The sequence below is a fragment of the Phasianus colchicus genome, chromosome 2 (genome assembly GCF_987193195.1).
Source record: "Phasianus colchicus chromosome 2, bPhaCol1.hap1.1, whole genome shotgun sequence".
NCBI lineage: Eukaryota > Metazoa > Chordata > Aves > Galliformes > Phasianidae > Phasianus > Phasianus colchicus.
Genome location: NC_143437.1, coordinates 38151813 through 38177301, shown reverse-complemented (window position 1 = coordinate 38177301; position 25489 = coordinate 38151813). Strand labels below are relative to the sequence as shown.

The 25489-nt window shown below is 49.3% G+C and overlaps 2 protein-coding genes across 7 annotated transcripts; one reads left to right on the top strand and one right to left on the bottom strand.

The window, feature by feature from the left end:
• Positions 1–414: 414 nt before the first annotated feature.
• On the bottom strand, positions 415–5247 carry IRF2BP2 (interferon regulatory factor 2 binding protein 2). The gene is made up of 2 exons (XM_090135410.1): positions 4112–5247; positions 415–3920 (listed from the first exon to the last, which is right to left on the bottom strand). The coding sequence occupies exons 1-2, from the start codon at positions 5124–5126 to the stop codon at positions 3205–3207; spliced, it is 1731 nt and encodes a 576-aa protein (XP_089991536.1). The 5' UTR covers positions 5127–5247; the 3' UTR covers positions 415–3204.
• Positions 5248–6055: 808 nt separating this feature from the next.
• Positions 6056–23648, top strand: LOC116228234 (uncharacterized). Of its 6 annotated transcripts, XR_016464209.1 has the most exons (7): positions 6056–6454; positions 7280–7634; positions 18821–18963; positions 19690–19774; positions 20261–20316; positions 21299–21485; positions 21977–23648. XR_016464209.1 is itself a non-coding variant. In XM_090135411.1 (5 exons), exons 1-4 carry the CDS (start codon positions 14339–14341, stop codon positions 21371–21373), a joined length of 399 nt encoding a protein of 132 aa, XP_089991537.1. In that variant the 5' UTR covers positions 13621–14338; the 3' UTR covers positions 21374–21485; positions 21977–23648. The 6 variants fall into 6 exon arrangements, 1 of the variants encoding a protein (XP_089991537.1); XR_016464208.1 differs by lacking the exon at positions 7280–7634; XR_016464212.1 differs by lacking the exon at positions 18821–18963.
• Positions 23649–25489: the final 1841 nt, after the last annotated feature.

Here is a 25489-nt window from a genome sequence, read left to right as displayed (position 1 = left end):
TAAAAAAGGGAGTTCCAAAACAGGCCAGGTTTCCTGAGGCCACCACAAAGGCCATCAAAGCCACCATTGTGCTGCGCCATCCTACTAGGGCTCCATGCTCCCCTCTGTGCTTTAGTCTATCCACAGATAAATGACAGAAGCAGTATTTAAAAAATTAAAATATTGCACTTAGACAACTGTAGCTTTTTCTGGTTTTATGTATATATTTTATAGGGGTGTGTGTGTGTGTGTATTTAAAAGCAGAAGAAGTGTTTAAAGCCCCCAACTTCCTTGTATTTCGTGCCAGAAGTGAAGGGGAAAAAAAGTGAAAATTATAGTATTAGTTCAGCAGCTATAAATAAAAGCACTGTGCGTACAGGTGACTTGCCAGCAAAAAAAAAAAAAAAAAAAAAAAGTATATTTAAAAAATGTGACGTGGGTTAAAAAAAATTAAATAAAAATCACTCACTCTTAAGTAAAACATTTTTAATACTACACAAATTACAGATCACCTTTTAAAAAGTTTAAAGAGTAAGATAAATAGCACTGTTGCAGCCAAAGCACTTAAAAAAAAAAAAAAGAAAAAAAAGAGAAAGCCTTTAGCCCAGGAAATAGTGATGTGGTGTAAATGGAGAATCCACTGGTGTTGTAACTCAGTAAAGCAGCAGAAAGTAAAAAAGCAACACTGAATTTGAGAAAAATGAGATTCAAGAATAAAACCCCTCAGATTTTAGCTTGTTTCCTTTTGCAGTCTTGCAGCTTTAGGGTGACCAGGCTTAGAGAGGGGCCTGCAAGTCCACCAAGTACCAGCACTGGCACCAGGACCTCAGCCAGGCTGACCATCCTGCCATCCCATCCACCCAGAGGCTGCAGGAGCCAGGGGGCAGGAGGGTGCTGACCTCAGGACCGGCCATGCCTGTGTCAGCAGGCCTTAAGGAGGCCCTGTTTGTCAGAGCAGGCCCAGCCCTCATTGCTAGGCCGCAACGTAACTTAGAAGGGGACCTCTGAAGGGAGGTGTTGTTGTTTCAGTTTTGGTTTTAAAGTAGAGATACCACCTTAATCAAAAACATGAGCTCCATACCACAGAGGTATCATGCCAAGCAACTTTGAAGAACTTGTTACCATCTATCAGCTCAAAATCCATTTTTTTTTTTTAATAAAGTGCCTAAATACACATTTACACAGATCATAGTGGTTCCAAAGAATCCTTTACAGTTTTTATATATATAGGAATATATATAGGTATATATATATATAATGTGCGTTTTCTTCAAATTGGCTAAATGTGTTTACATAGGACACCAATCTTGACTATAGGTATAAGATTTAAAGCGTAATATCGACTCAATGAATCTGTTTATCATGCAAGTCTTATCTAATATTACATTGACTTGTAATATGGAACACAATGTAGTGGGTGTGCTCATTAAACACTTCATAAAAAAATTACTGTGCGTGTGCAGTTCTGATCTTCAAATACTAATAATGACCATTTCTTTAGAGAAAAAAATAAAAAGTCGTCCAGAAAAGAGCTACTCTGCATGAAACTGCAGTCTGAACATTATCACAATAAAAACAGTTGACTCAAAAGCACCCCAAATTTTTCAAATTTACGTCAGCTGAACAGATTTCTCCTCCTCCTCGGGCACCAAGTGCTCACTAGCCCATCCAGGGCTGGGACAACCTCACCACCCCTTTGCTCAGAAACAACCACTTATAACCCAGTTATAAACACCTCAACAGAAGGGCTCATCCAGCTGCAGCGTTGCCAACGAACTATAAACAGCACAAAAACATCACTATAAGACTCAACTATTTCTAGTAACCAATGATTTATTGATTTTAGAAGTCTGCTTGGTGATGCAGAAGCGTGATCAAAATAAGTGGCTTTACAAAAGAGTTCTCCAAAGTAGCTTAAAAGGGCCATGGCAATTATGTGAAGCCCTAATTGCTTTCATTTCAACCAGTTTGTATTTTCATTTTCAAAGAATAGCAGTAGGTTTGTTTCAAGCACACGTAATAAGGAAATTGCAGGTTTCCTCCACCCACATTTGGGCTGTCACTGATATGCCCACAGGCAATCTGGCAGAGCCTCAGTTGCTGCTGTCATTGTACCACACAGTACCTGCCACTACAGGTACACTACACCGTGTCAGCGATAGTAACAATAGCAACAGCACCAGAGGTGACTGATAAGCAAATTCAAAAGTCCACCTGCACTATCTGAAAATTAAAGTAAAATTAGAAAGAAAATAAACAAAGTCTTTCTCCCACCTCCCCAGCATTGTCCAAAGACACAGAACCCCAATGCTGAAGGCCTTCAGAGACGGCAGTGCTACACCAGTGCAGTCACCAATCATGTCATTAGGTTGGCTATCACAATTCCACGTTAGAGTACGCAATTGGTGAACAGATGCAGTTTTGTAATCTTACAACTGATCACGTGAACTGCGGTCAACTTTGCCTTAAAAAAAGAAAAAAAAACAAACCAACAGAAACAAACCAACCCAGAAATCCCTAACTCAACAGCGCCTCTCCAACACCTCTCCACATCCTACTCCAAAGGCAACTTCCCTTGAGAAACACAGAGGAATTTTGGACTGGGTCCGGCACAGCCACACGAGGCTGACAGCCGCTCCCGGCAGGAGCCCCTCGTGCTCCCTGCACCCGCCTGCCCCCAGCACCTCGTGCCACCAGCCCTACAGAAACAGGGGCCAGCAATAAGGAATCACAGACAGTAAGGCGATCTTTACAATGTCAGAAAGTGTATTTGGCATTAAAAAAAAAAAAAAAAGAAGGAAAAAAAAAAAAGGAAAAGGAAACAAGTGCATACAAATACAGCTAGAAGCATTTCTGTTTTGCCAAGTGCTCTAAAAAAAGCAGCGCAAGTCACAGCCTACATCGAACAGTAATTGTCACCAGGGAAGCACAACAAATAGTTGCTATAACAAAAGGGGAAAAAAAAAAAAAAAGTGGGGGGGAAGGACGGGAGGAAAAAAAAAAAAAAAGAGATTTAGAAGAAATGCCTTTATAATAAGTACATACCTTTTGTCTTCAAAAAATATAGAAACACAATGTATTCAAAAAAATCAAAATTATACAGCCATGTTTATGAAGTCTACATTTCCCTTGTCTTGGAGATATATATATATTTATATATATATATTTATAGATATATACAGAACCGGAGCAGTTTGGGCGACGGGCGGCGCTGGGCCGGCACAGTCACGAGTCTCTCTCCTTTTTCACTTTCACATCCCCGGCCAGGATGGTGGCGATCTCCCCCTGCATGAAGGCCCAGGGCACGTTGGAGCCGACCAGCGGGCACTTCTCCCCGCTGGGGCAGTACACCTCCCCGCTGGCCCCCTGCTGCTTGATGCTCTGCCGGGAGCAGGGGAAGCAGAACTTGTGGGACGGGACCGAAGGACACTGCACGAAGTGGGTGTCTTCCAGGCGCTCGTGGCACAGGGTACAGCACAAGGGGACGCTGGCGGCGAGGGACGAGTCCGGCAGGCTGGCGGGGTGCACGGGCTCCAGCCCGCCCGCCGCGCTGCCCCCCTGGCCCGGCACTTCCCTGCCGGGGCCCAGCCTTCTTTGGTTCATGGCGGAGGGCGAGGGGGGGCTGCTGCTGTTCCTCCTGGTGGTGGAGTGGACCTGGTTGGCCTCCTTGGAGGCGTGGTTGCCCCCGGCATTGTCCGCCACCAAAATGAGCGCGGCCATGGGGGACTGGCCGTTCTGGGCCGCCTCGGGCGGCGTGGTCCGGTTGGAGTGGGGCGAGGCGGTGGGCGGCGGGGGCGACATGAAGGAGGTGGCCGTCAGCGGCATCTTCATCCCTTCGGACGCGGCCGGGAGCCAGGGCTGCGCCTCCCCGTTCATCTTCGGGGGTCCCGCCTCGCCCTCCGGCTCGGGGGACGGCTTCCTCTTCCGGGCTGCGCGGGCCCCTAGAAGGCGAAGGAGAGCGGGAGAGGGATGAGAAGGCGGCCGCGCACCGCTGCGAGGCACCGCCGCCAGGCACCGCCGCCACGCGCGGCCAGCGAAACGTGCGAAAGCAGCAGAACACGCGCGGACGCCCGGCCCCGGCCGCCCCGGCCCCGCACGCGCCCCCTCCACCCGCCCCGGCCGCGCTCCTCACCAGGCTTGGCCGCGGCGCCGTTGCTCTCGTAGCCCAGCAGCCTGCCGCCCGCCATGCCCGGCTCCTTCTTGAACTTGCTGTCGAAGGGCGGCACGGCGTGCCCGCCGTGCTGGTGCAGGGCCAGCAGCGTGTCCCGCACCGTCTTGGGCTTGGCCAGCCACTCCTCGCCGCCCGCGCGGCTCTTGCCCTCGGCGCCCATCTCCGCCGCGGCCGGCACGCTCTCGGCCGAGCCGCGCTTCTCCTTGCCGCCGTCGTGCTCCCCCGCCGCGCCGCCGCCGCCGCCGCCGCCGCCCGAAGACGAGGACGAGACGGAGCCGGGCCGCTTGTGGCCCAGCTCGCCGGGCTGCCCGGCCGCCGCCTGCGCCGCCGCCGCCGGCTGCTGGGGCACGGGCACGGCCAGCGGGGCGGGCGCGGCCGAGATGGCGGCCAGCGAGGCGGCGGCGGCGGCGGCGCGGCCGCCCAGGCCCCCGATGGCCGCGGGGAGCCCGGCGCCGTTCACCAGCGGAACCAGAGTGGGCGGCACGGCGTGCGTCCGGCGCGGGTTGGGGCTCTGCCGGTTGAGCTCGGGCGGCTCCTCGGGCTTGGGGAAGCCGTTGGGCACCAGGATGCCGTTCACCTGCCGTCCGCCGCCGTACTCGGCGCCCAGGCGGGGCGGCGGCCGCTCGGCGGCCAGCGGGTAGCGCTCCAGGGGCTGCGGCGGGGGCCGCGCCGCCGCCTCCGCCGCCGACGGGTGGCCGAGCTGCTGCTGCTGCGCCAGGAGCTCCTTGGCGGAGAGCGGCGGCTGCTTGGCGTGCGGCGGCGGCGGGGCCCGGCCCTCGGCGAAGCAGCCGTGCGCCCGCTTCAGCTGCCGCGCCGTGTCGATGACGAACTCCACGCGGTCGGCGCCCTCGTAGTTGACGCAGCCCCGGCAGACGGGCTCGGTGAAGTCCCAGATCATGGCCCAGGGCATGCGGGGCAGGTCGCACAGGTAGCACGACTGCCTGCGGGAAGCAGCCGCCACCGCCGCCGACGACATGTCCCGGCCCCGGGGCAGCGGCGAGCGCCCCCCGCTCCGGCTCCGGCCGCCGCCTCCTCCGCCCCTCGCCACCGGAGAGCCGACGGGGCGGCTCGGGCGCCGCGGGACCGTCGGCGCGGCCCCCTCCCCCTCGCCTTCCTCTTCCGCGCGCCGGAGCGGGGCGCCGGGACCGCCCCGGCAAGCAGAGCCGCTCCGGGGGCCGCCGCCGCCGCTCCCCTCGCCGTCTCCGCCGGCGGCGCTCACAGCGCGGCGGGGACGCGCATCTTCGCGGCGCGCCTGGCGCAGGGCTGCGGCCGCTGCCGCCCGCACGGCTCCCCCGCTCGCTGGCTACTACGGGGCGGCGCGGGGCGGCGGGGGCCGGCGCGCCGCGGCGGGCGGGGCGGGGACTGCCGCGGGGGCCGGGGCCGGGGCCGGGGCTGGCGGCGGCGCCGTGCCGTGTTCCAGCCGCCACCGCCGCCTCTGCGCGCCGCCGCCTCGATTCTTCGACAGTGCCGCCGCGCCTGCGCGATGGGCGCCTCCGCCCCAACGACGCCGCCGCCGCCGCGCTCCCGGCCCCGGCTCTGCCCGCGCCCCCGGCCCAGCCCCGGGGTTCCACCCGCCGCCGGGGGAGCCGAGCGCCGGCCCCGCGGAGCGCCCTGCCGAGCGGGCGGCCTGGAGCGGAGCGGAGCCGGGCGAGCGCGGGCCCGCGCCTCCCGCTTGGCGCGGGCGGGGTTATTACCGCGCGCCGTGCGTTCTGACCGCTGCAGGGTCGCTGCGCTCGGTCGCCCCCGACCCCCCCGGTGACCCTGGGGCTGCCCCCGACCCTGCCGAGCGCGGGCGGGAGGCGCCTTGTGGGTAAATAAAACCATCGCCCGTCTTTTTTTTTTTTTTTCTTTTTTTTTAACTGTTGTTACTGCACGCAGGAAATAGGACGCTCGAGATTTCCTGTCGTTTGCAACCACAAACCCTCCGCTCTCTAAGGCGGATGAGCGCAATCCGCGCAGTGTAAGCACAGTGCGGCCGTTCCGTTCCGTCCCCGCACAGCGGCACCACGAGGGGCGGCACATCCCTCGCCACGTCCCGCAGGCGGGCACGGTCCTCCCCGCGGCGTTATGTAGGTTACGGGGGGGGGGTGGGCAGGCAGCGGGGACGCCCGGGGAGCTCTGACGTCCGCGGGGCCCGCCGGGGCGGTGCCTGCGGCGCTCCCGGGGTTGCGGGCCGGGGGATACGGCTCCGGCTCCGGCTCCGGCAGAGCCGTGCGCGGATCAGCGCCGTGCCCTCCGGCAAAGCAGGGGTTAACGCGGCTGGCTCCGCAGCGCAGCCCTCCTTTCTCGTTGCATCAAAGTGCTGTAAGTCTGTTCTGTGCACCCCCTCCCGGCTGGAAAGACGCTTTATCCCTGCATGCTAAGTAAACAGATCTTGTTTTCGTCTTCCACCCACTGCCCTCTTTCTCCAGCCCGGAGCTGGAGGCGTGCCAAGGCGGCTGCAGCGATTGCTGCCTCCACACTCTCTCTCTCTCACACACACACACACACACACACACAGCCGGGGAAGCAGCCGGGTTTCTCGGGTGAGGCAATGCGCCTGCAATTGGCAGGGACAAGGCAGGAATTGTAATTGCACTGCATCATGTGATGGCTTATGAAAGAGGAAGTTTGGATGTTTTAGTCACGTACTCCTTTGCCCTCCTGCTTTAGCCTCCAGGTTCTGCGAAGGAAAAAACTGCATATATTTATATACACTGGTGGGAAGCCAAGGAGCTGTGTGTTTGCACACTGCGCGTGGTGAGCAGAGCTCGGCGCGAACCGGCTGCAGGGAGGAAGAAGCACAGCTTTCAGGCGTCTAACTGCAGGACAGGGAGTGTGACCCCCTATTTATTTAACTTCGTTTCTAATGAAATTGGGCTGGTCAGAGCTGGCATTGGCAGCGTTTGGGTTCTGCTGCATTTGCTGCTTTTGAATCCGTTCTGGTAGAAGAGGCAAAAACAACCGTTGCAGCTCTCAGTGTCAAAAAGCAGATAAAAAATAATGGCGTAGGAAATGTGATTTAAGAATCAAATCACACACACACACAAAAGTCTGCAAAGCTGCTGTTACAGCAGTTTCTGCACAAGAATACAACAGATAATGCATTTGTTTCTTGTTGCTTTTTTTTTAAAAAAAAAAAAAAACCAGAAACCATCCTTTTGTGCCTGCTCTCCGCGGAACGCCCCGGCGATGACATGGCAAGACTATATATAGGGGCACTGGGGACTGCGGGCATGCCCGGCCGGGGGACCCTGGCATAGGGTAGCCCCGTGCCCTGGGGAGCCCTGACCTGGTCCTGGCTGTGCCTAGTGCCACAGTGCAGGGAAGGAAGGGAGAGGTGCAGTTGGAAACCTTCTCCACACAGCCATTGCTGTCCCTGGATGCCCACAAGTACAAGGCTGCGGATGCCACAGGTTCCACCTGCAGAACCCAGTGCTAGGCCACAGCTCCGAGCTGGGGCAGCAGATGATTGCTGAGATGTTTGCAGGGCCTCTGCTGAGAGGTAAGAACAGAGGTTCTCTGCCTCCCAGCTTTGTAGTGTTTCTGCTGCTTTTGTTCCTATTGGAGATGGCACTTGCTCCAGAGGATTTTCCAGAAAGCTGAGTGTGGTCGGGTTACAGTGGGCTTCTTGCCTACATGTGGATTGTGTGATATTTGTGATATTTGCTGAACAATTCAGAAGCCCCTATAGCACCTGCCAGCTTCTGCTTGTAGACAGCTGCTCATTTTTGCCTGTGAGAGTACTGGTAGCCATCTTAGAAATGCTGAATGTTCCAATTTTCATTTAAAAGTAGGCATAATTTTAGAAGATAAACCCCTGTACACCACACCCATCCTCTTTTTATTGTGTGGTTTTTGAGACATGCCATTCAAACAGCAGTGCAGTAGAGTCCTGCTCTCACATCAGTACTGATCCTAAAGAAATATGTCCATCTAACCATTTTTTATTTAATATGGGAAGAAAGTACTGATGTACGTAATACTGCTGTCAAGAGCAGCCTGTTGACATACACAGGCATTGAGACAAGCAGACGGTGAGCCACTGACCCTACAAACACTGAAAACCACTTCTAATGTTACCTACAGGACAATTGCTGGACAAGTAGCCATGCTCAGGGTGCACAGCATGCTGCCAACATTTCTCCCTAGCGCTACCGACTGCTGTCCCATGCTGCATGACCCCTGTGACATGGAACTGCTGCTGCTGGCAGAGGGACACTGACAGAACAGCATGTTGTCAGCCTGTGTGTGTGTGTCCTGGGACAAACAGGGAATGTGGACGTGGTTATTTCACTGTCATTTTTGTTGTAAAAGTTTTGGGTGCATGAATACGTCCAAGATCCAACTTGGGCTATTCTCTGATTCTATGATTCCATGAGTAGTGGTGAGAGCAAGAGCCTCAGTGCTCCAGCTTCTGCTGCTTTGGTGGGCTCTACCCCAGGCAATTTGGAGCCAAAATGGTGTGTTTTTTGTTTTTTTTTAAAAAAAAGGAAATGATTCTGTTTTTAACTGAGCAATTGACTTCGCAACCTCATTTCAAGTAGCAGTGGAAAAAAAACAGCAAGGAAAAGATGATGGAAACACTTGAGAAATTCAGAGGTTACTACACTCAGAAGAGAAATAAAAACTTCAGAGGGACACTTCTAGATGCCAGAAGAAAGGGCAATTGATGTGGAAAATCTTCCGCCTGCTCTCTTCAGCCTGGTAAATAGCTACATTGGACGCTCCCACTGACATCGTGTTGGCTGCCCTCTGCTGCGAGCCACAATGGGCAATTGTCTGTGGGGTATGGGGGGACAGACCGACTGGGAGCTGCCTGGGGTGTGTTAGCATGGCCAGGCAACCCTGGCCCAGCACCAACAGGAAGACCAGGAGGCCGTGACCCCATGGGAACACCATGCTGCAGCTCCAGAGGTGAACGTGTTCTTCTGCCCATCGTTGCAGTCATGTTATTTCAGTTTTGTAACATAACAAGAGCTAACAGAAGCATGCTCCCATCTGTGGAAACATAAAGTGCAGTGAAATTAGTTTCTGCATGTCATTGCTGCCTGCTCCCCGAACCCCCCTTTGGGCAGCCAGCATGGGGACAAAGCTGCTGCTCTGTGCTCAGCCCCCAGCCTCACTTTTTTGCTCAGTGCTGTTTCTTAGACTAAGTAAAAACAGGTAAAATAGGGTATTTTTATTGACTTGGACATTCAGTCATATGCACAGTGTACTGCCGTGTAGCAATCCTAAGTAGGAATACTGACAAGTTTAGGCATCAGTGACACACTTGTAAACATCACTAGCAGAGCTGCAAAGATCAGAGTCATCCCTCTTGCATTCACCTGCATCCCTAATGCCCCAACACCCAGCTGAGCTCCAGAAGGAGGTGCCAGCCAGGAAGCACAGCCAAATTCATATGTGATAAAAAGAACTGTAGCAAAATTAATAACCGGTACACCCATTCTGGAACTGACAATTAACCTTGGTCTCCTCCTCTGGATAACAATTATTAAACAGCTCACCAGAGGTTGGGGCTTGCATATCACTTAGTCTCCCAAATGGGGCTGGATGAGGGACCAAGGACTGGTCATCTTTGTAATGGGAGCTGCAGGTGTGTCACACCTCAGTAACACTGTGTGTGCCAGGCTGGCCGCCACTCTCAGCTGATTCAGAGGTCCTGCTGCCTGCATGTCACCTCGGGAAGTGGCAGCCCAGCATCTCTTGCACGCCTCTGCTTGGCTCATCTCCTTGCAGCGTGGAGCTCCCTGCCATCCCCTCAGGTCCTGTCGCTATCACCAGAGAGCAGAGACCAGCTCTGTCCCTCTGCTCCCCTGCTATATGCAGGCCCTGAGCAGCCATCGGGTGGTGACAGCTGCCAGGTTGCAAGGGCCTGGGGTGGGCTTGAGCTGCAGATCCAGGAGCAAGAGGACAGCTGCCTTCATCATCCATTTGCCCTTTGCCAGTAACTATTATCGTTAAATGCAGTTCTGCACACATTGTAATTAAATGGAAAAAAATATAGACCAAATGAAAAAGGGTACAAGCTTCTCAAAAACATCTCTGTACTAGCTGCAGCTTGACTCAGCCTTCAATTAACATTCTTCCTCAAAATAGTTGTCTTCTCTAGCTTTAGTTAAATCTTACATAATACCAGGCCAAATCACCACCCAAGAGAGGGGCTGTGAAAACGTGTCACTGTGTGCATGATTTTTACTTTGCACATGGGATGCAGGTATGCACCAAAGAGAATGCTCCTAAAACAGCCAGGAGAAGGAGGGCATCTGTAAACCCGATGTTGCTCAGCACCTCCAACCTCAGGGCACTGGGGAGCTCTGTGGGCACGCTGGTGATGGGGCAGCTCTGCTGAGCTGAATGTGCACCAGGCCTGCCTTTAGCCTAAGGCTCAGCTGGTTGTGCCTTCTGAATTTTGTTCTATACCAAGAGTTATGTGTTTTTGATGAATAGGTCAGCAGGGTGTGGAAACATATTCTAAAGCTTTCTGCATCCTTGCACATGCTTTTTTAGTTGCCAGGATGGTTGTCTACAACTTCATTTGGAAAGTTTTAAAAGAAAATGCAAATAGTAGGTAAAGGGCAGAGACACATTTCTGGAAATATATTTGGCACAGATTTTAGACATTCCTTTGTCATTTGTTAATCAGCAAGAAGAATTCCCACTCAACTATATAAAGTACGGCAGTACCACTTTCTCTGTTTACAGGTGACTAAAAAATCACAACCTGCTGCATTCACCTCTGGATAGCATGTATAACTGTCCATGCAATTGTCTGTGCTTCAGAATCAGTACAGGGCAGGTATGTGAGGAATCTGAGCTTTTTCTCATCTCCTTCCAAAACTACAAATCAGGTCCAAAAGGATGATTTCGCTTACTTTAAAAGAGGGGATTTTTTTTTCTTTTTTTTTCTGCACACTAGGGCTTCAGAATCAAAATTATACACCTGAAATGCCAGAAAAATAATACGGCCGGAAGACTGAGAAGCTCTTTTCATCTGTAACCAGACTCACCACACAGCAGCCTGTAGTACTTAAAATCCTCTTTAACTAACTGCATGTCAAGACTTGCCTGTTTCGGACACTGTTAAGACGGCCAGCCCCCATATTTTACATACCCTCCTAATTGCATTCATATGTTCGGTTTCATATTTGACCTCTGTTGAAGCAGGGAGCCAAGGAAAGCAGTCCTTTTCTGAGCTCTGATGCAGGAATGGAGCTGTAGGGTATCACAGACTCATAAAATGGCTTAGGTTGGAGAAGACCGTAAAGACCATCTAGTCTCAACCCGCTGCTATGGGAAGAGCTGCCATCCTCCAGGTCAGGCTGCCCAGGGCTCTGTCCAGACTGGCCTTGAATACCCTCAGAGATGGGGCATCCACAACTTCTCTCAGAAACCTGTTCCACTGCCTCACAACCCTCTGAGTAAAAAAAAAAAAAAAAAAAAAAAAAAAATTCTTCCTAACATCTAACTTAAATTTCCCCTCTTTTAGTTTAAAGCCATTTTCCCTTTTCCTGTCACTATGAGACCATGTAAAAAGTTGGTCCCATTCCTGCTTGTAAGCTCCCTTCAAGTACTGGAAGGTTTCAGTGAGGTTCCCCTGGAGCCTTTTCTTCTCCAAGCTGAACAAGCCCAACTCCCTCAATCTTTTCTCATAGGAGAGGTGCTTCAGCCCTTTGATCATCTTTGGCCATCCTCTGGATCTGCTCACATCCTTCTGTGCTGGGGGCCCCAGGCCTAGACATAGTAGTCCAGATGGGGCCTTAAAAGGGCAGAGCAGAGCAGGACATCCCTCTCCCTGCTGCCTCCCCCTTTTTTGATGCAGACCAGGATACACTGCTGGTTCACGTGTGTTTTTTTGTCCATCAGGACTCCTAAGTCCTTCTCCACAGAACTGTTCTCAAAGAGTCTACTCCTAGTCTGAACTTGTATCTGGGATTGCCTCAATCCAAGTGCACTTGGCCTTGTTAAACCTCATTAGATTCCCATGTGCCCACTTTTCGAGCATGTCCAGTTCCCTCTGGATGGCATCCCTCCCTTCTGTTGCATCAATTGCAACACTTAGCTTGGTATCGTCAGCAAACTTGCTGAGGGTACATTCAATCCCACTGTCTATGTCATTGATAAAGATGCTGAAGACAAGCCCCAAGATGGACCCCTGGGGGACACAATTTGTGACCAGTTTTCCCTTGGACATAGAGCCGTAGACAATGACCCTCTGGCTACAACCATCCAATCAGTTCTTTGTCCACCTAATTGCCCAGCCTTCAAATCAGTCTCTCTCCAATTTAGAGATAAGGATGTGGTGCGGGATCATGTCAAAGACCTTGCACAAATCAAGGTAGATGAAATCAGTTGCCCTTCCTTTGTCCACTGATGGTGTCACTCCGTCATAGAAAAGCACCAGACTGGTGAGGCACAATTTGCCCTTGGTGAAGCCACGCTGTCTGTCTCAGATCAAACCATGTGATCTCACATGTGCCTTAACATCTTTTCTAGGAGGATCCATTCCATGATCTTCCCAGGCAAGGTGGTGAGGCTCACCAGTCTGTAGTTCCCCAGGTTCTCTTTCTTCTCTTTTTTGAATGTGGGAGTGATGTTTCCCTTTCTCCAGTCACCAGGGACTTCTCCTGGCAACCACATCAACCAGTTATTTCAGAACCCTGGGATGTGTTATCTGGCCCCATAGACTTGCACATATTCCACCTCATGAGGAGGTCTCAGACTTGATCTGCTCTTATACTGGGAGGGATTTTGCTTCCCTGACCCCTACTTAGAAGTTCAGGGACACAAGAGGCATGAGAAGCCTGACAGATCATGAAGACTGAGGTGAATAGCTTGTTAAGTACTTCAGCCTTCTCCATGTCCATGGAGGCCAGCTCTTCCTTTTCAATGATCAGAGAGAATACACTCTCCTTTGCCTTTCTCTTCTGTCTCTCTAAAGAATCCCTTCTTGTTATTTTTCATATCCTCTTACCAAGTTCATTTCCATCTGCACCTTGGATTTCCTTACTCCATTTCTGAACATCTGGACAGCATCTCTAGATTCTTCTCAGGCCACCCATCCCCACTTCCACTGTTTTTTCTTTTCCTTTTTTTTTCCCTTTTTTTTTAATTTTTATTTTTTCCCTCATTCTGACCAGCAAGTCCTTGCTCAGCCATGCTGGTTTCCTGCCTCGTCTGTCTCATTTCTTATTCTGGGGGATGGAGAGCTCTTGTGCTCTCAGAAAAGCATCCTTAAAGTGCTGCCAGTTTGGTCCTATTACTTTGTCTCTAAGGACAGTTTCCAAGGGGATCTCATCTAACACTTCCTTTAACAGCCTGAAGGTGACTCTTCTGAAGTTCAGGGTCCTGACTCCACTCTTTACCAGGCTTACATTCCCCAAGGTCATGAACTCAACCAGGGCATGATTGCTATAGTCCAGGCTGCCTCCAGTCTTAACCTCTTTTACAATCTCTTCCATGTTGGTAAGCACCAGATCCAGCAATGCTCCACCTCTTGTTGGTTTGTCCATTACCTAAATCAGAAAGTTATCGTCAGTGGACTCCAGGAGTCTCCTGGGTCACTTGCAGCTCACAATGTTGTTTTCCCAGCTGATATCCGAATGGTTGAAATCTCCCATCCAGCACAATGCCTCTTGCAGCTGAAGCAAGAAGGCCTTGTCAACAGCTTCCCTTGATGAGGCAGCTTGGAGTAGACCCTGACCACCAGATGCCCTTTACTGGTCCTGTCCCTAATCTTAACCCACAGGCTCTTAACCTGTTCCTGACTGTTTCTCAGGGGCAGCTCTTTGCAGACTACCCACTTCTTAACAAGAAGAGGGCAATTCCCCCACTTCTTCTACTTTGCCTATCCCTTCTAAAAAGTTTACAGCCTTCAATCATGGTGTTCTTGTGAGTCATCCCACCATGTTTCCGTGATAGCAATAAGATCATAGTTTTCCAATTGCATCATGGTTTCCAATTCCTCCTGCTTACTTCCCATGCTGTGTGCATTGGTACAGAGGCACTTCAGCTGAAAATGCCAAAAGTCATATCATTGTCTGCCTTGGACCCTTTATAGATACATATATAAAACCAGATAAATATGAATATTTGGAGCTAAATGCGTGTGCTGCAAGAGCATGTTATTGATGAGAAAAAAGTCTGAAGGCACAGTGACTCCTAGCTCATGGCCAGCAGACCGTTGCTGTTGTTTTGGGGAAGAAAATGGGAAAAGCAGAGCCAGCCAAGGAGCAGACAGCCTACACAGAGATGGATTTCGCTCCTGGCCCTTTCTCAGGCAAGGCGAGAGCTTTTCCTGAGTGCAACCCACAAGACTGGATCCACAGCTCTTCGCCTTGCAGCACTTCAAGACTTCCAGGTTGGAGACAATACGTCTGGAAATCTGGGGTGAGCTGCACCTCCTGTGTGTTTTACTTGGACAGTAGGGTGTAAGTACCACGCTGCTGTGCTCTTATTTAGCTCTGTTATTACAGCGCTGTTTGTGAAGCAGGAAGAGTAATCCTCATGTAAAAATAATAGTATTGCAGAGCTAGACAGCAGATGGTGTTATTAAAAACCTGGGCAAAGTCTAAGGTCATAACGCTCTAACAATTAAAAAGATCTATTGTCTATCACTTAATAGGTAACCTCCTAGCGCAGGATGTTTGCAAAGCTGAGCAGAGAGGCGAGTAGTGTCTTGTCCAAGCCCAGATAGCTCTTCCAGTTAAGCAAATACTTGGCAACTATTTTCTTGTCTAAATTTGGTGCTACCACCACATCAGGTAGATACAATACAATCCCTTATCATTTCCTAAATGATCCCTTCTCTAATCAACTCCATTAGGTTTATAAATAGACTGCAGCTGCTTGAGGACTGGTGATAGTTGCCTGACATCCAGGTTCACTTATAAGACCATGGAGAGGCAACTTATTGGATGATGTAAATGGACATAAGCCTGCTGCCAGGCACATCTCCCACCAGCTGCAGGAGATACTGGTGTGTGAGGTGTGCCTGCCAGCAGCCGTGGCTTTCCACAAGCACCTGCAGCTATGGGCCTCTCTCCCTGGTGAAACCTTCTTGTCTGAGTTGGTGAAGTTGAAGCCGAGCCTCAGTAATATGTGGCAAGTCTCTTCCTGCTGCATAACATTTTCAATCAGAACTCTGAGGATTAATTTTATATTGCAGAGATTGCACTTTCTGCATTTTTTCCTTGGTGTTTGCCTGGCATCTTGTGACCCGTACCTCTCAGTTGAACCTCTCAGCTGAATGCTGGCATCCAGGGATGCAGCTTGCCTTTTCTTCTGCTATGAGCTTGTTTTACACACAAAGCAAGACTTTCTGCATCGTTTTCAGAGATGTGAACCCAAAATCATCTCTTCTGGGACTACAAGCAAAATAAGGAGGCTAACAGTCACTCCTTGGGGTAGGTTTTGGATTTAGTTTAATGACTATAATAGTGGCAAATGCCTTGGCAGCAGAAATAGACTGATATGGAGAACAATAGGGAACCTGTGACTTGGTACATTTGTCTCACAGAGGGCAGACAGGAGACAGGGAGTTAAGCAGAGTCCTGTGGCTGCTAATAGCTTCACACAGTACTTTTCCTCCGTGGTAATCACTCTCCTGCTAGGATCCACGAACTTGAGAACAAAGTACATTTTATTATTTACAAGGGTTAGATGACAAATACAAACAGATGGTGCAAAGATGACTCCTAATGCATAGTGATCAAGGAGTTTAATATTCATGGGTAAAGGCCTGGAAGATTAAGTAAACAGATTCAGATATGCAGGGGAAAGTATCTCATAACAATGCATAAAGTCAGCGTGGCCTTTTGTGCCCCGTTACCATTTGGATCAACACAATTAACATAAAGGGAAAGACTGGCTGAACTTTCCAGTTTCCCTAAAGTGCTCAAATCAGGGATTTCTGAGAGGAAACCCTAGCAAGGAGTTTTGGCAAGATGGAGAAAAACCCTTCTCTTTTGTTATTGAACTTTCTGTTCCTGCTCCAATGCCCCTTCTGCAAAACAGGTTGCAACAGCTGAGCGTGCTGCAGCCTGCTGCTGTGGCTGCCCTTACGTAAAGCATTCTCACCTGGGTGACACAGGGCTTTTTGCTGCGACCGGTCAGATGAGTGAGCAAGGGTAACTCCCATGAGCAAGGGTTGTGGCATTAGGAGCCTAACCATGCTGCTCTGCTGTTAATGACACTTCTAATGGCAAAAGCTGGGATCTCGTTGGTTTTGCTTTCACATGTAGTCATCTTGCAGAGAGGATTTCAACACTGATGAATATTGCCAGTCAGGTCCTTGGTATGAATCATCCTGTCCTTCCAGATGACTTTTTCTTTCTGCTGTTTACATCAGCCGCAGAGAATTTTGATGCTTTCTTGTGTATGTGTGCAAAGGAATGTTTCATTTGAGAAGATATTTCCAAACTCTCTGAAGTCATCCCTCTGTATCATTCCTTTTGTTGTTGCTGTTCTCGCTTTGAGCGTGGGCAGTTAGCGAGTTGTTTCTTAGGAGTTACTGACTGAGCACTGAACAAAGGGCAAAAAAGAAAGGCAGGGAGAAGGGTTCTTGAAAGAATCCTGCTGGACTGTGCCAAGAAGTTTGCTCTGCAGCATAGATCAGCCTGCTATTTTCTTTGTCTACCTCAGGTTGTCGGATGAACAAGGGATTTGGGGATTGGTGTGCTCAGTCCTGGAAAGATGTACATTTGAGCAGGCCAGCAGCCCCTGCCTTCTTTTATACAAGGCCCTCATCACTGCAGTAGTGTCAGGACACCGTGGCCTATGGACAAATGGGAGAAGCTAGGGAGGGTTGAGTTAGAGCTGGGGATGGCTTAAAACCCAAGCCACAACATTCAAACGGTGGTGGAGAGCTGCCCAGAAGCCACAGTGCAGTGTCGGGAGCTGAGCACCTCCACCTTTGGTATCTGCCCAGAAAATGGTCTGGCTCCATGGATGTATTCATGGGAATAGCTGTATAAGCTGGAATACAGTCAAAGATACATGGCAGAGAAACCTGCCCTGTGAATAAAGCCTTTGTTAAGAGGGATTCCATCTGTACATGATTTCATCAGCTGCATGAAATGTGCAGGACATTTATATGGTGAATTAGGCACAGCTCCTGTTTTGAGAGAGAAAATGCTTCTGTGTGCTTTTCCACAAAAGTCTGTTGCTACACAAGGAGGGGAAACCTGCAATGCCATTACTGTTCTCACAGGACAGGACAAGCATTGGGACTGTGCTAACATGATTATAAAAATAATGTGCATTTAAAAAGCATCAAATGCACAAAAAGATTGGCATCGCCGTTTTCTTTGCCTTCTCTCCCTTAAATGTGGAGATGCTTAAAACAGTGTAAATAACATTCAAGACAGCTAAAGAGCAGTCCACAGTGCTGAAACACTTCTGCTGTCCAAAGCAGCTCCATGCCAGCTATTTCATTTACCATATGTTTGGTGTGGTTTTGGCAGAGTCAACATGAGGATTTTTGGGCAGGCCTGCGAAACAGTTTTTCCCTTCCTCCACCCAAACGTGACCCAGTCCTGTCTGCCATGATCACGCCATTGCACAGGGTCAGCCTGGCTGTTTTGGGCAGAATTAGTCAGAGGGGCCTCTGGAAAGATGCCCAAGGAAGGCTGATTCATTTTCCATATGAGTGGTTGCATTAAGGAGCAGGAAGGAGAAGGAAGACGCAGTGTTTGGGATGGAGATGCTGGGTGATGCTGAAGGACCACACGGGGATTATAGGGTTCCTTCTCCAGGTCCAAGGCAGGTGTGGTTGGGATGCACTGGCTGTGGGGCAAGCTGCTAGCCCCATGGCACTGTTTTCAGCCATCCTGCAGGAACTGCCAGAGGCTGTGAATCAGTGACTGGAAACGTGGAGCTTTGCTCCTGGGGTTGTCTGGTTTCAGATATGGAGAACCTGGGCTCCAAGCAGCCCAGTCCAGCAGAGAACTGCCTGATCTGTGAGCAGACTCTCCAGGGTGGGGCTTATTTTTCCTTAAAAATGAGTGGGATGCAGTGGCCAGATGCACAGTCTAGCTGGTGCTATGGGTTTGGGACTTGTCTAGCCAAACAAGGGAAGAAGAAAAGGGAATTTAAACACACCTCTCTGCCCTTTTCTAAGCATGTGCTGAAAGGTGTGAAGGTACAGCTGCGTCATTCCTTCCTGCTGTGTGCTCCGAGCATGCATTCTCAGCAGTAGTTCACAGAAGTGAACCTTGTTCCCCAAGCAGAGGAGCTTTGCCACAGGGTGCTGGGGTATCTGATTAGTAGACTTGTTCACCTCAGGGAGCAGCTTTGCCAGGTGAGCCCTCCAAGCAAAGAGCTATAACCCCTGGTTAGCACTGAGCCTGCGATCCCTCCCTCGCTTTCTGCTGGATTAATTGCTAGAAAGGTTGTGCAGCTGCATGGCAGCCCAGCACCCCATCTGGTTGGCCATACCTCTGCATTTCTGTTCTCTGAAACAGTGTTTCTGACCTGATTCTAGGGGCACGAGCCCCTCTTCCCAGAGTTGCCTTTAATCCAGGCTGGCTGCATGCTGCCTGCTGTCAGCGGCCCTTTTGTGCCTCCACGAGTGTTTGCTGGTGCAGGGCTGAGTGACTCAGCCTGCGCCCCTGCCCTGAGCACTGGAGAGCTGGGAGGGGCTGCAGAGTGCCTGGCTGCAGATCTCATCCTTCCCTTTTCTCATTTCAGCAAAACCGTTGCAGATTTCACGGAGCTTTCCATCACAGGCAAACAAAGAGGAAATTGATTCAGAGCGAGAGCATTAACATCACCAAATAGTAAAGGCATTGCCTAATGCTATCAAGCAAGCTTCCTCTACTGCAGAAGCAGAGGTGGGCAGAGTGAAGCTAAGGAAGTAAGGGGACAGTGGCTGGGTGAGGGCAAGGATCCTCAGCAAAGAAAACCCAGAGGATAAAAGGCAAAAAGAACAAAAGGACAGGTGTTGGGGAAATACGACTGAGCAGATGCAGTACTTATCTGCTTTTGCATCAAATAAAATTCCTATGTGTAAACAAAAAGCAATGAGTAACATCAAGTGAAGGGCCAACATGTGGGAAGTAGTTGTGCTGGTGTAATAAAAGGGCCGGTTTTAAACCATTTTGGTTAGAGCCCTGCACATGTGAGCTGCTGATGGAAGAAAAAGGCCTGGCTTTATGGCTTCCAAGGAAGGATGGCAAACACTGGGGCTTCCCAGTGCAAAGTGCTGATCCGTACGATAGTAAACTTCCATTTGTTCAAACATCGGTGACGAGTCAGCACTGTACTGGCTGCCTTTATGTAGGATAAGGCAAGGTCTGTCTTCCAACAGGTGGTTTAATGCCAGCAAAACAAGAACAACAACAAAACATCTAGAGCCAGAATAAGCACACGTACATCATTTTGGCTCTTAGTAGAAATGTAACTGGGAATTCACAAATAATCTCAATTAGTCTTGTCCTGGGTACTGCCACTGTCTAATTTTCACTTACATCAAGACTATTTTAGTCTAATTGGCTATTAAAATATATGTCAACGTGAAAGTTTCTAGCTCTTCTGCAGCAGTGTAACTCATTTTCCAGAGCAATGCAAATGCCAAGAGGAATGGTTCCCACCAGCCTCGGAGCGCTGACACACTCACTCAGCAAGCACCTGCCCTGGCCTCAGGTACCTTCCAGCCTCCCACGGGTTTGTTACTGCAAGGGGTGTGCTCACCTGTCTGCTCACCTACCGTCATCTGGGGTTTAAACTAGAGCACCTGACCCAGTATTTCAGATGACAGTGCGGTGACTCAGAGACATCTTAGCATGATGGAAGGAGCTCCTGCCCCAGCACCTGCCCTGCCACACTGCTGGGACACACGCACCCTTTGTATCACACTGCTGCTGCAGGGCAGCTGGACCTGTGTGGGGTACCTCTGCCACTAAGCCTTCACCAGTGTCTCTGCACATATTGTCTCATCCCCCTTAGAGTTACCCACACTGTGACCAACAGACCCAAGCATCCTCTGAATTGTCCTTCTGGGGCAAAAGGAGTATGGATATCCACATTTTATACCACTGGCTTGGTGCAAAGGAGCATGTAGATAGGGAGACATGAGCCCCACACGTCCTGCAGCTTCTTGAGGTTTTGCTTGCTCCTTCTCTCTGGCAGGCACATCAGACTGGCCTTTGATCACCAGAGATCAAGAGTATTTCCACCCATACAAGGTAAGTCTGTTGGTTGCACAGACAGCTCAGAGGAAATGGAGCTCCTGAGAAGACCTGATTTGGGGTGCATCAGTACGAGCATTTCAAGTGTTAGAGGACTGTCTGGATTTTAAATGTCTTTCATGCAGCACACTGCTCCAAAAAACTCTCTACCTTAGGCTAGTCCTCAGGCTTGAATATTAATGAAGGCATTTCCCTACATGAGCAACATGTACTATCTCATGTCTTATGCCTGCCTCGAATTTAAAGTGTGCAAGTGCAAGTAAGTCTCATGTCAGGTCACCTGCAACTACAGATAACCGCAGATAAGTGCTATGGGTAATGCTGCTCTGCTGGGATGAGCTCAGAAGTGGTTTCCAGCACTTCTTTCCCTTAAGCAATGAGCTGATCTGGGCTGAAGGCTGTTGCCCTCCTAAGCTACAAGACTGAAGGCTGGCCTGCCACGTGTGCTGGTACCTTTGCAATGCCCCTAGAGGTATAGTTATCCAGGACCTGCCATGGCAGTGGGGCTGAGATTGTGTTGGACACTACCAAAACTGTGACTGCTGCAACCAGCCTATGTCTCTGAGGATGCAAAGTGTGACTGCTTGAACAAACAGCAGTGGGGCTGCTCATCTCACTCTTTCCACACTGATGGCTTATTTTTGACCATGAGAATAGAGTTTCCCAAAAGAACTGAATTGTCACATGCAACAGGATATGAAATACAAGTTGCAGATTTCTGCAGTAGCTGCTTTTTCCCAAATCTCTACCACTACCATATCTCAAATCCTTTGAAAGGACATGTTTAGTGTCACTGCATTGCTCTGGATATCTGTCATATGTGGGGCAGAAAGCAGCACAAGATGGGACAGTGAGTGTTAGCCGGTGTCTGTGAGCAGATCTGCCTCTTATTCCTTAAATGCTGGTGATGCGGTGCTCTCCCTCTCAAAGCCCCTCTTACAAACCTCTCCATCACTTTCTGCATTTCTGCTCTTTGCAGGCACTTTCATCATTAGCAAGCCTCTGCTGTCCGTGGCTGTGTCTGCACTGTGAACTGTCTTTCAGAGATGTGTAAGGAAACCTGAGGCTTCTTGAAAGCATTCTTGCCCTTTCCTATCCCTGTGAAGTTGGTTATCAGTTCTACAAATTCTTACATACAGAAAATGCACTTGCCTGCAGCAGAGGAGGTAAGAAAACACTAATGGTGAGCAAACTGACCTGAGGGGGAACATTTCCAGTTCTTCTGTGGTGTTTTCCCTGCTCATTAAAGCCCCTCCTTGGGCCTAGGGCTGTGTTTGATGGCAGATGATAACGACTCCAGAAGTGTGTCCCATTGCCTGGAGGCTGCTGCTGTGGGATCCTCTCTGCACAGCACAAGCAATATCCCAGCTTCCAATAAGGAAGAGGCCAGCCTTGTGTTTCAGCATGATTCATCTCTGGTGGAGAAACCAGGCTTCCTTCTGCTAAGCTCCCCCTCTGTGGCCTTTTCCGTAGTTTTGCACGAGCTCAAAGGCATTGCAACAAAAGCACTGGGGAGAAGTTGCAGTGTGGATTTGTCATATACCAAAACCCACATTTCTCCTGTATCTCTCCAGCTTCTCAGGAAACTGGTATCCTGGAAAGAAACCAAGTTGAACATAATCTTATCTGTCAGCCTATTTATTTTAAACCCAAACAGGTTCCTTGATCCTCTCCAACTGAAAACACCCCTTGGGATGGTAGCAGCTGGTGTGGGCACAGGAGATCAGTGCTTTTCTGGCTAGAGCCGCCTTTGGTGATGCCATCTCCCCATGCAGAGGACAGAACGGATGCTGCTGTGCTGCTGCCTGCATCGGTTGGACTTTGGTTGGCAGGGCATTGTAAAATGACTCAATGGGGATCAGAAAGTGGTAGGATCAAACAAAAATCGCTTTGAAGCTGCTGTCAGTTGGCAAAAGAATAATTTAAAATTAAACCAGTTCTGAAACTATCTACCACAAGCGGTTACAAGCCTCGGTGTTGTAAAACTGGGCTGTTTCCTCTTTTCCTCACAACGATGATGTCCTTGATTCCTCCTTAGGCTTCTTTGGCAATTCTTGCACAGTAATAAAAAGGCATGACACAGCATATGTTTTGCGGCTCACCTTGCCAAACAAAATTACAACGTTAGTATAGCTTCTTCGCCTTTGCATAATTAACTCTACAAAGGAGATAGAGAGAGGGTAAGCATCTGTGCCAAGACAAAAGCAAAAACAAGAAGTACGGAAGTCTGTTTTAAAGTCATCTCTGTTCAAAGCAATTCTTTTAAAAATGACTTATCTTGAAACTGTTGCAGACAATTAGGGAAAGTCATACAGTTTCTAAATGTCTGTTATGTTTTACGTCTGCAGCTACATTGCTAAGATTCAAAAAAAAAAGAAGTCATTGCCTCTTTGAGAGCTCATGAAAGTTGTACAGGAGCACATCTTCTGTGCAACATGTGCTGGGGCCGAGAGGAAACAGTCTGCCCAGGAGTCACTGCCCACTCTTCAGGCTCAGCTGGCATCATTCTCATGTTTAATAGTGTTCAGGACAGTCTCTCTGTTGAACTGAACTACACAGCTGCCACAAGGGGAACTTGGTGCAGGTGGAGAGGTAAGTGGGGTGAGAAGTGGGCCAGGTCCTGCCATCTATCCCACTGCCTTACTGTCATCCTTGTGTCTTGAAAGCACAGCACTTGGGCATTCCAAGCAAAGGAAGGGATCTCCGGATACACAGGATGATGAAAGGGAAAAAGGGAAACCCTTCACTCTATGGATCCACCAACCCTGTTTCAGAAAAAAGGCACAAAGCTACCACAAGAAGCCCACTGTGCTTTTACCTAAACTAGTGTTAATAGTTGAATTAGGATTCAAGCAGCCTGAATAGTTCTAATATAGACCATTAAAGAGCAAATCCTTTTTCCACTAATGCCAAAGGCAAGACTCCCAGCAAAAAAGTCTGGCCCCAAGTTTCTGGCAAGTCCCCAGGCAATCCAACTAAGAAAAGAAGAAAAACAAAACAAAAACAAAAACAAACAAACAAAAACAAAACAAACAAACAAAAAAAAAAAGAAGAAAAAAGAGGCAAAATAAAAGGAAAAAGGGAAAATAGAAAAGAAAGAGATGAGGAACATTTTACAACCAGCTGTGGCAGCTGGCAGCAGGTCATCCAGGTAGAGCAGGGATCCTGCATGTCTGCTCAGTCTCCCTTACTTTTAGGCAGCCTCCAGACATGAAACCTTGTCATGCTCTGCTATCACATCCAGTGCAATGCCCCACTTGCACAGTGTTGTTCAGTCACAAAGATGTTGTCTGTCTGCTCAAAGTTCTCACAGAGACCTTTGCACAATGTCACCGCAGTCAAAACTTGTTTATTAAATGCTCATTTAGCAGAAATGAGGTCACATCACTTAATGGCTATTAAGATGTTAATGCATTAAACACACTAAAATATTGCCTGTTTATCCTAACCCTCATTTATCTAAATCACCTTTGCATTCATTGTGATGAGTGAGATTTGACTGTGTCTGCTAATTATGTAAGAGTTGAGCTAGCACCAGTTGGTCTTACTATTGCACCCAAGCACCTTGGTAACAAACATCACCATACACAATAAACTGGAGCTATTCCTAGATAACGATGACAAGAGAAATCCCCACATACAGTAGAAAAAAGTAAGTCAATGCCCGAAGAACAGCAAGAGGAAGTCTCTGCCTGGAAGGAACCATGACTGAAGCTGTGAAGTGTCATCCAAAATCATTGATCCCTATTGGTAAGCCAACCTATATCAATAGCACCATTCTGTGGCACAAACAATCCCACAAATCCCATGTAACGTGGAGTGAGAAACACCTTCATTTGTGTGCCACTGCCCCATGGTCCCCACACCCTTGTCTGTGGACAAGTCTGAGGGAACATCTCCATGGCCCAAGCCCAAGCCCTGGTGCAGTAAGTCGGGGTGCCTCCAGGCATCAGCATCCCTCTCAGGGTGGGCACCATTCATTTTATGGTGGTGCATGCTCAGCAGCCATAGTGCTGAACTCTGCTGCAGGGCTGAGCCCAGCTCTTTCTGCCTACGGAGATGAATGCACCGTTGGCTCCGAGCTGCAACTAATAGATTAAAGCTCCCAATAAATCAAGAGTTTTGCAAAAGCCTGAATGACTGATTTCACAAGGTGATTAGAATTATCAAGGGAAAACATTTCAAGTGCTCAATAATTTACACTAACCACCTGTACTTTTAAAATAACTTTCCCCATTCCCCTCCCTTAACTTTAAGGGATTCTTGCCATGTTCTTCAAGCCATTTCCTTCCTTCCCTTCAGCTCTGATTGCTGCGGAACACTCTTAATAAAGAATGTACCATATCACTGGAGATTGTTCTGGGGATGAAAAATGCAATGTGATTTATTATAACATGGCTTATGCAGGCAGCTGATCTTAGCCTGCACTCTGCATCCTTCCAAAATGAAAACAATTTGCAATGTAATATTGTGAAATTGGGTTTATATTCCAGTTTGTATTTTATGATTCTTATCCTTAAGAAAGCGTTTTCAAATGCATTTTCTGTTAGTTAGATTTTTCCATGCCTGCTTTTCGCTTTGAACAGTGCTAGCAAATTCATGCCATGGTTTGAAAGGCTTTATGCGTAAATTTGGAACTCGTATCACACCCTACTGAGCAGTGGGGACTGTTCATTTATTTGTTTATTAAGTAGGAGTTATTTTCTCTCCAGCATGCTATAAAGTCAGCTCTTTGACCTCATTCCTCAATGTGGACAAGAACTGAATTCCTGGAATAAAGAAAAAAATTGAGAAAATGCACTCCCATTTTGACAAAAATAACTGAAGAGATCCTTCCAACTCAAAAAAGCATTCAGGAAAAAATGTGGGACATACATATCCTTCACAGGTTGTCAACCTTCCATTGGAAGCAGAAGATCCGTAACAATTCATGCCACAGAGGTTTGCTGCCAGGTGGCGGAGGACAAAGTTCACTCTGGAGTGGTTTGCTGGCGGGGCAGCTGAGCAGTGGGTGGAAGTGCCAGGAGGGGAGGCAAAGAGAAGATGGAAGGCAGAGAACTGAGGTGTGCAGAGGTGGCTGGGAGGAAACATCACAGCCCCATCTCTGAGAAGGGCCAGGATGATGGCTTAGGAAAATGCAGGCACAAAGGGCAGTTGGGCAGTGGTACAA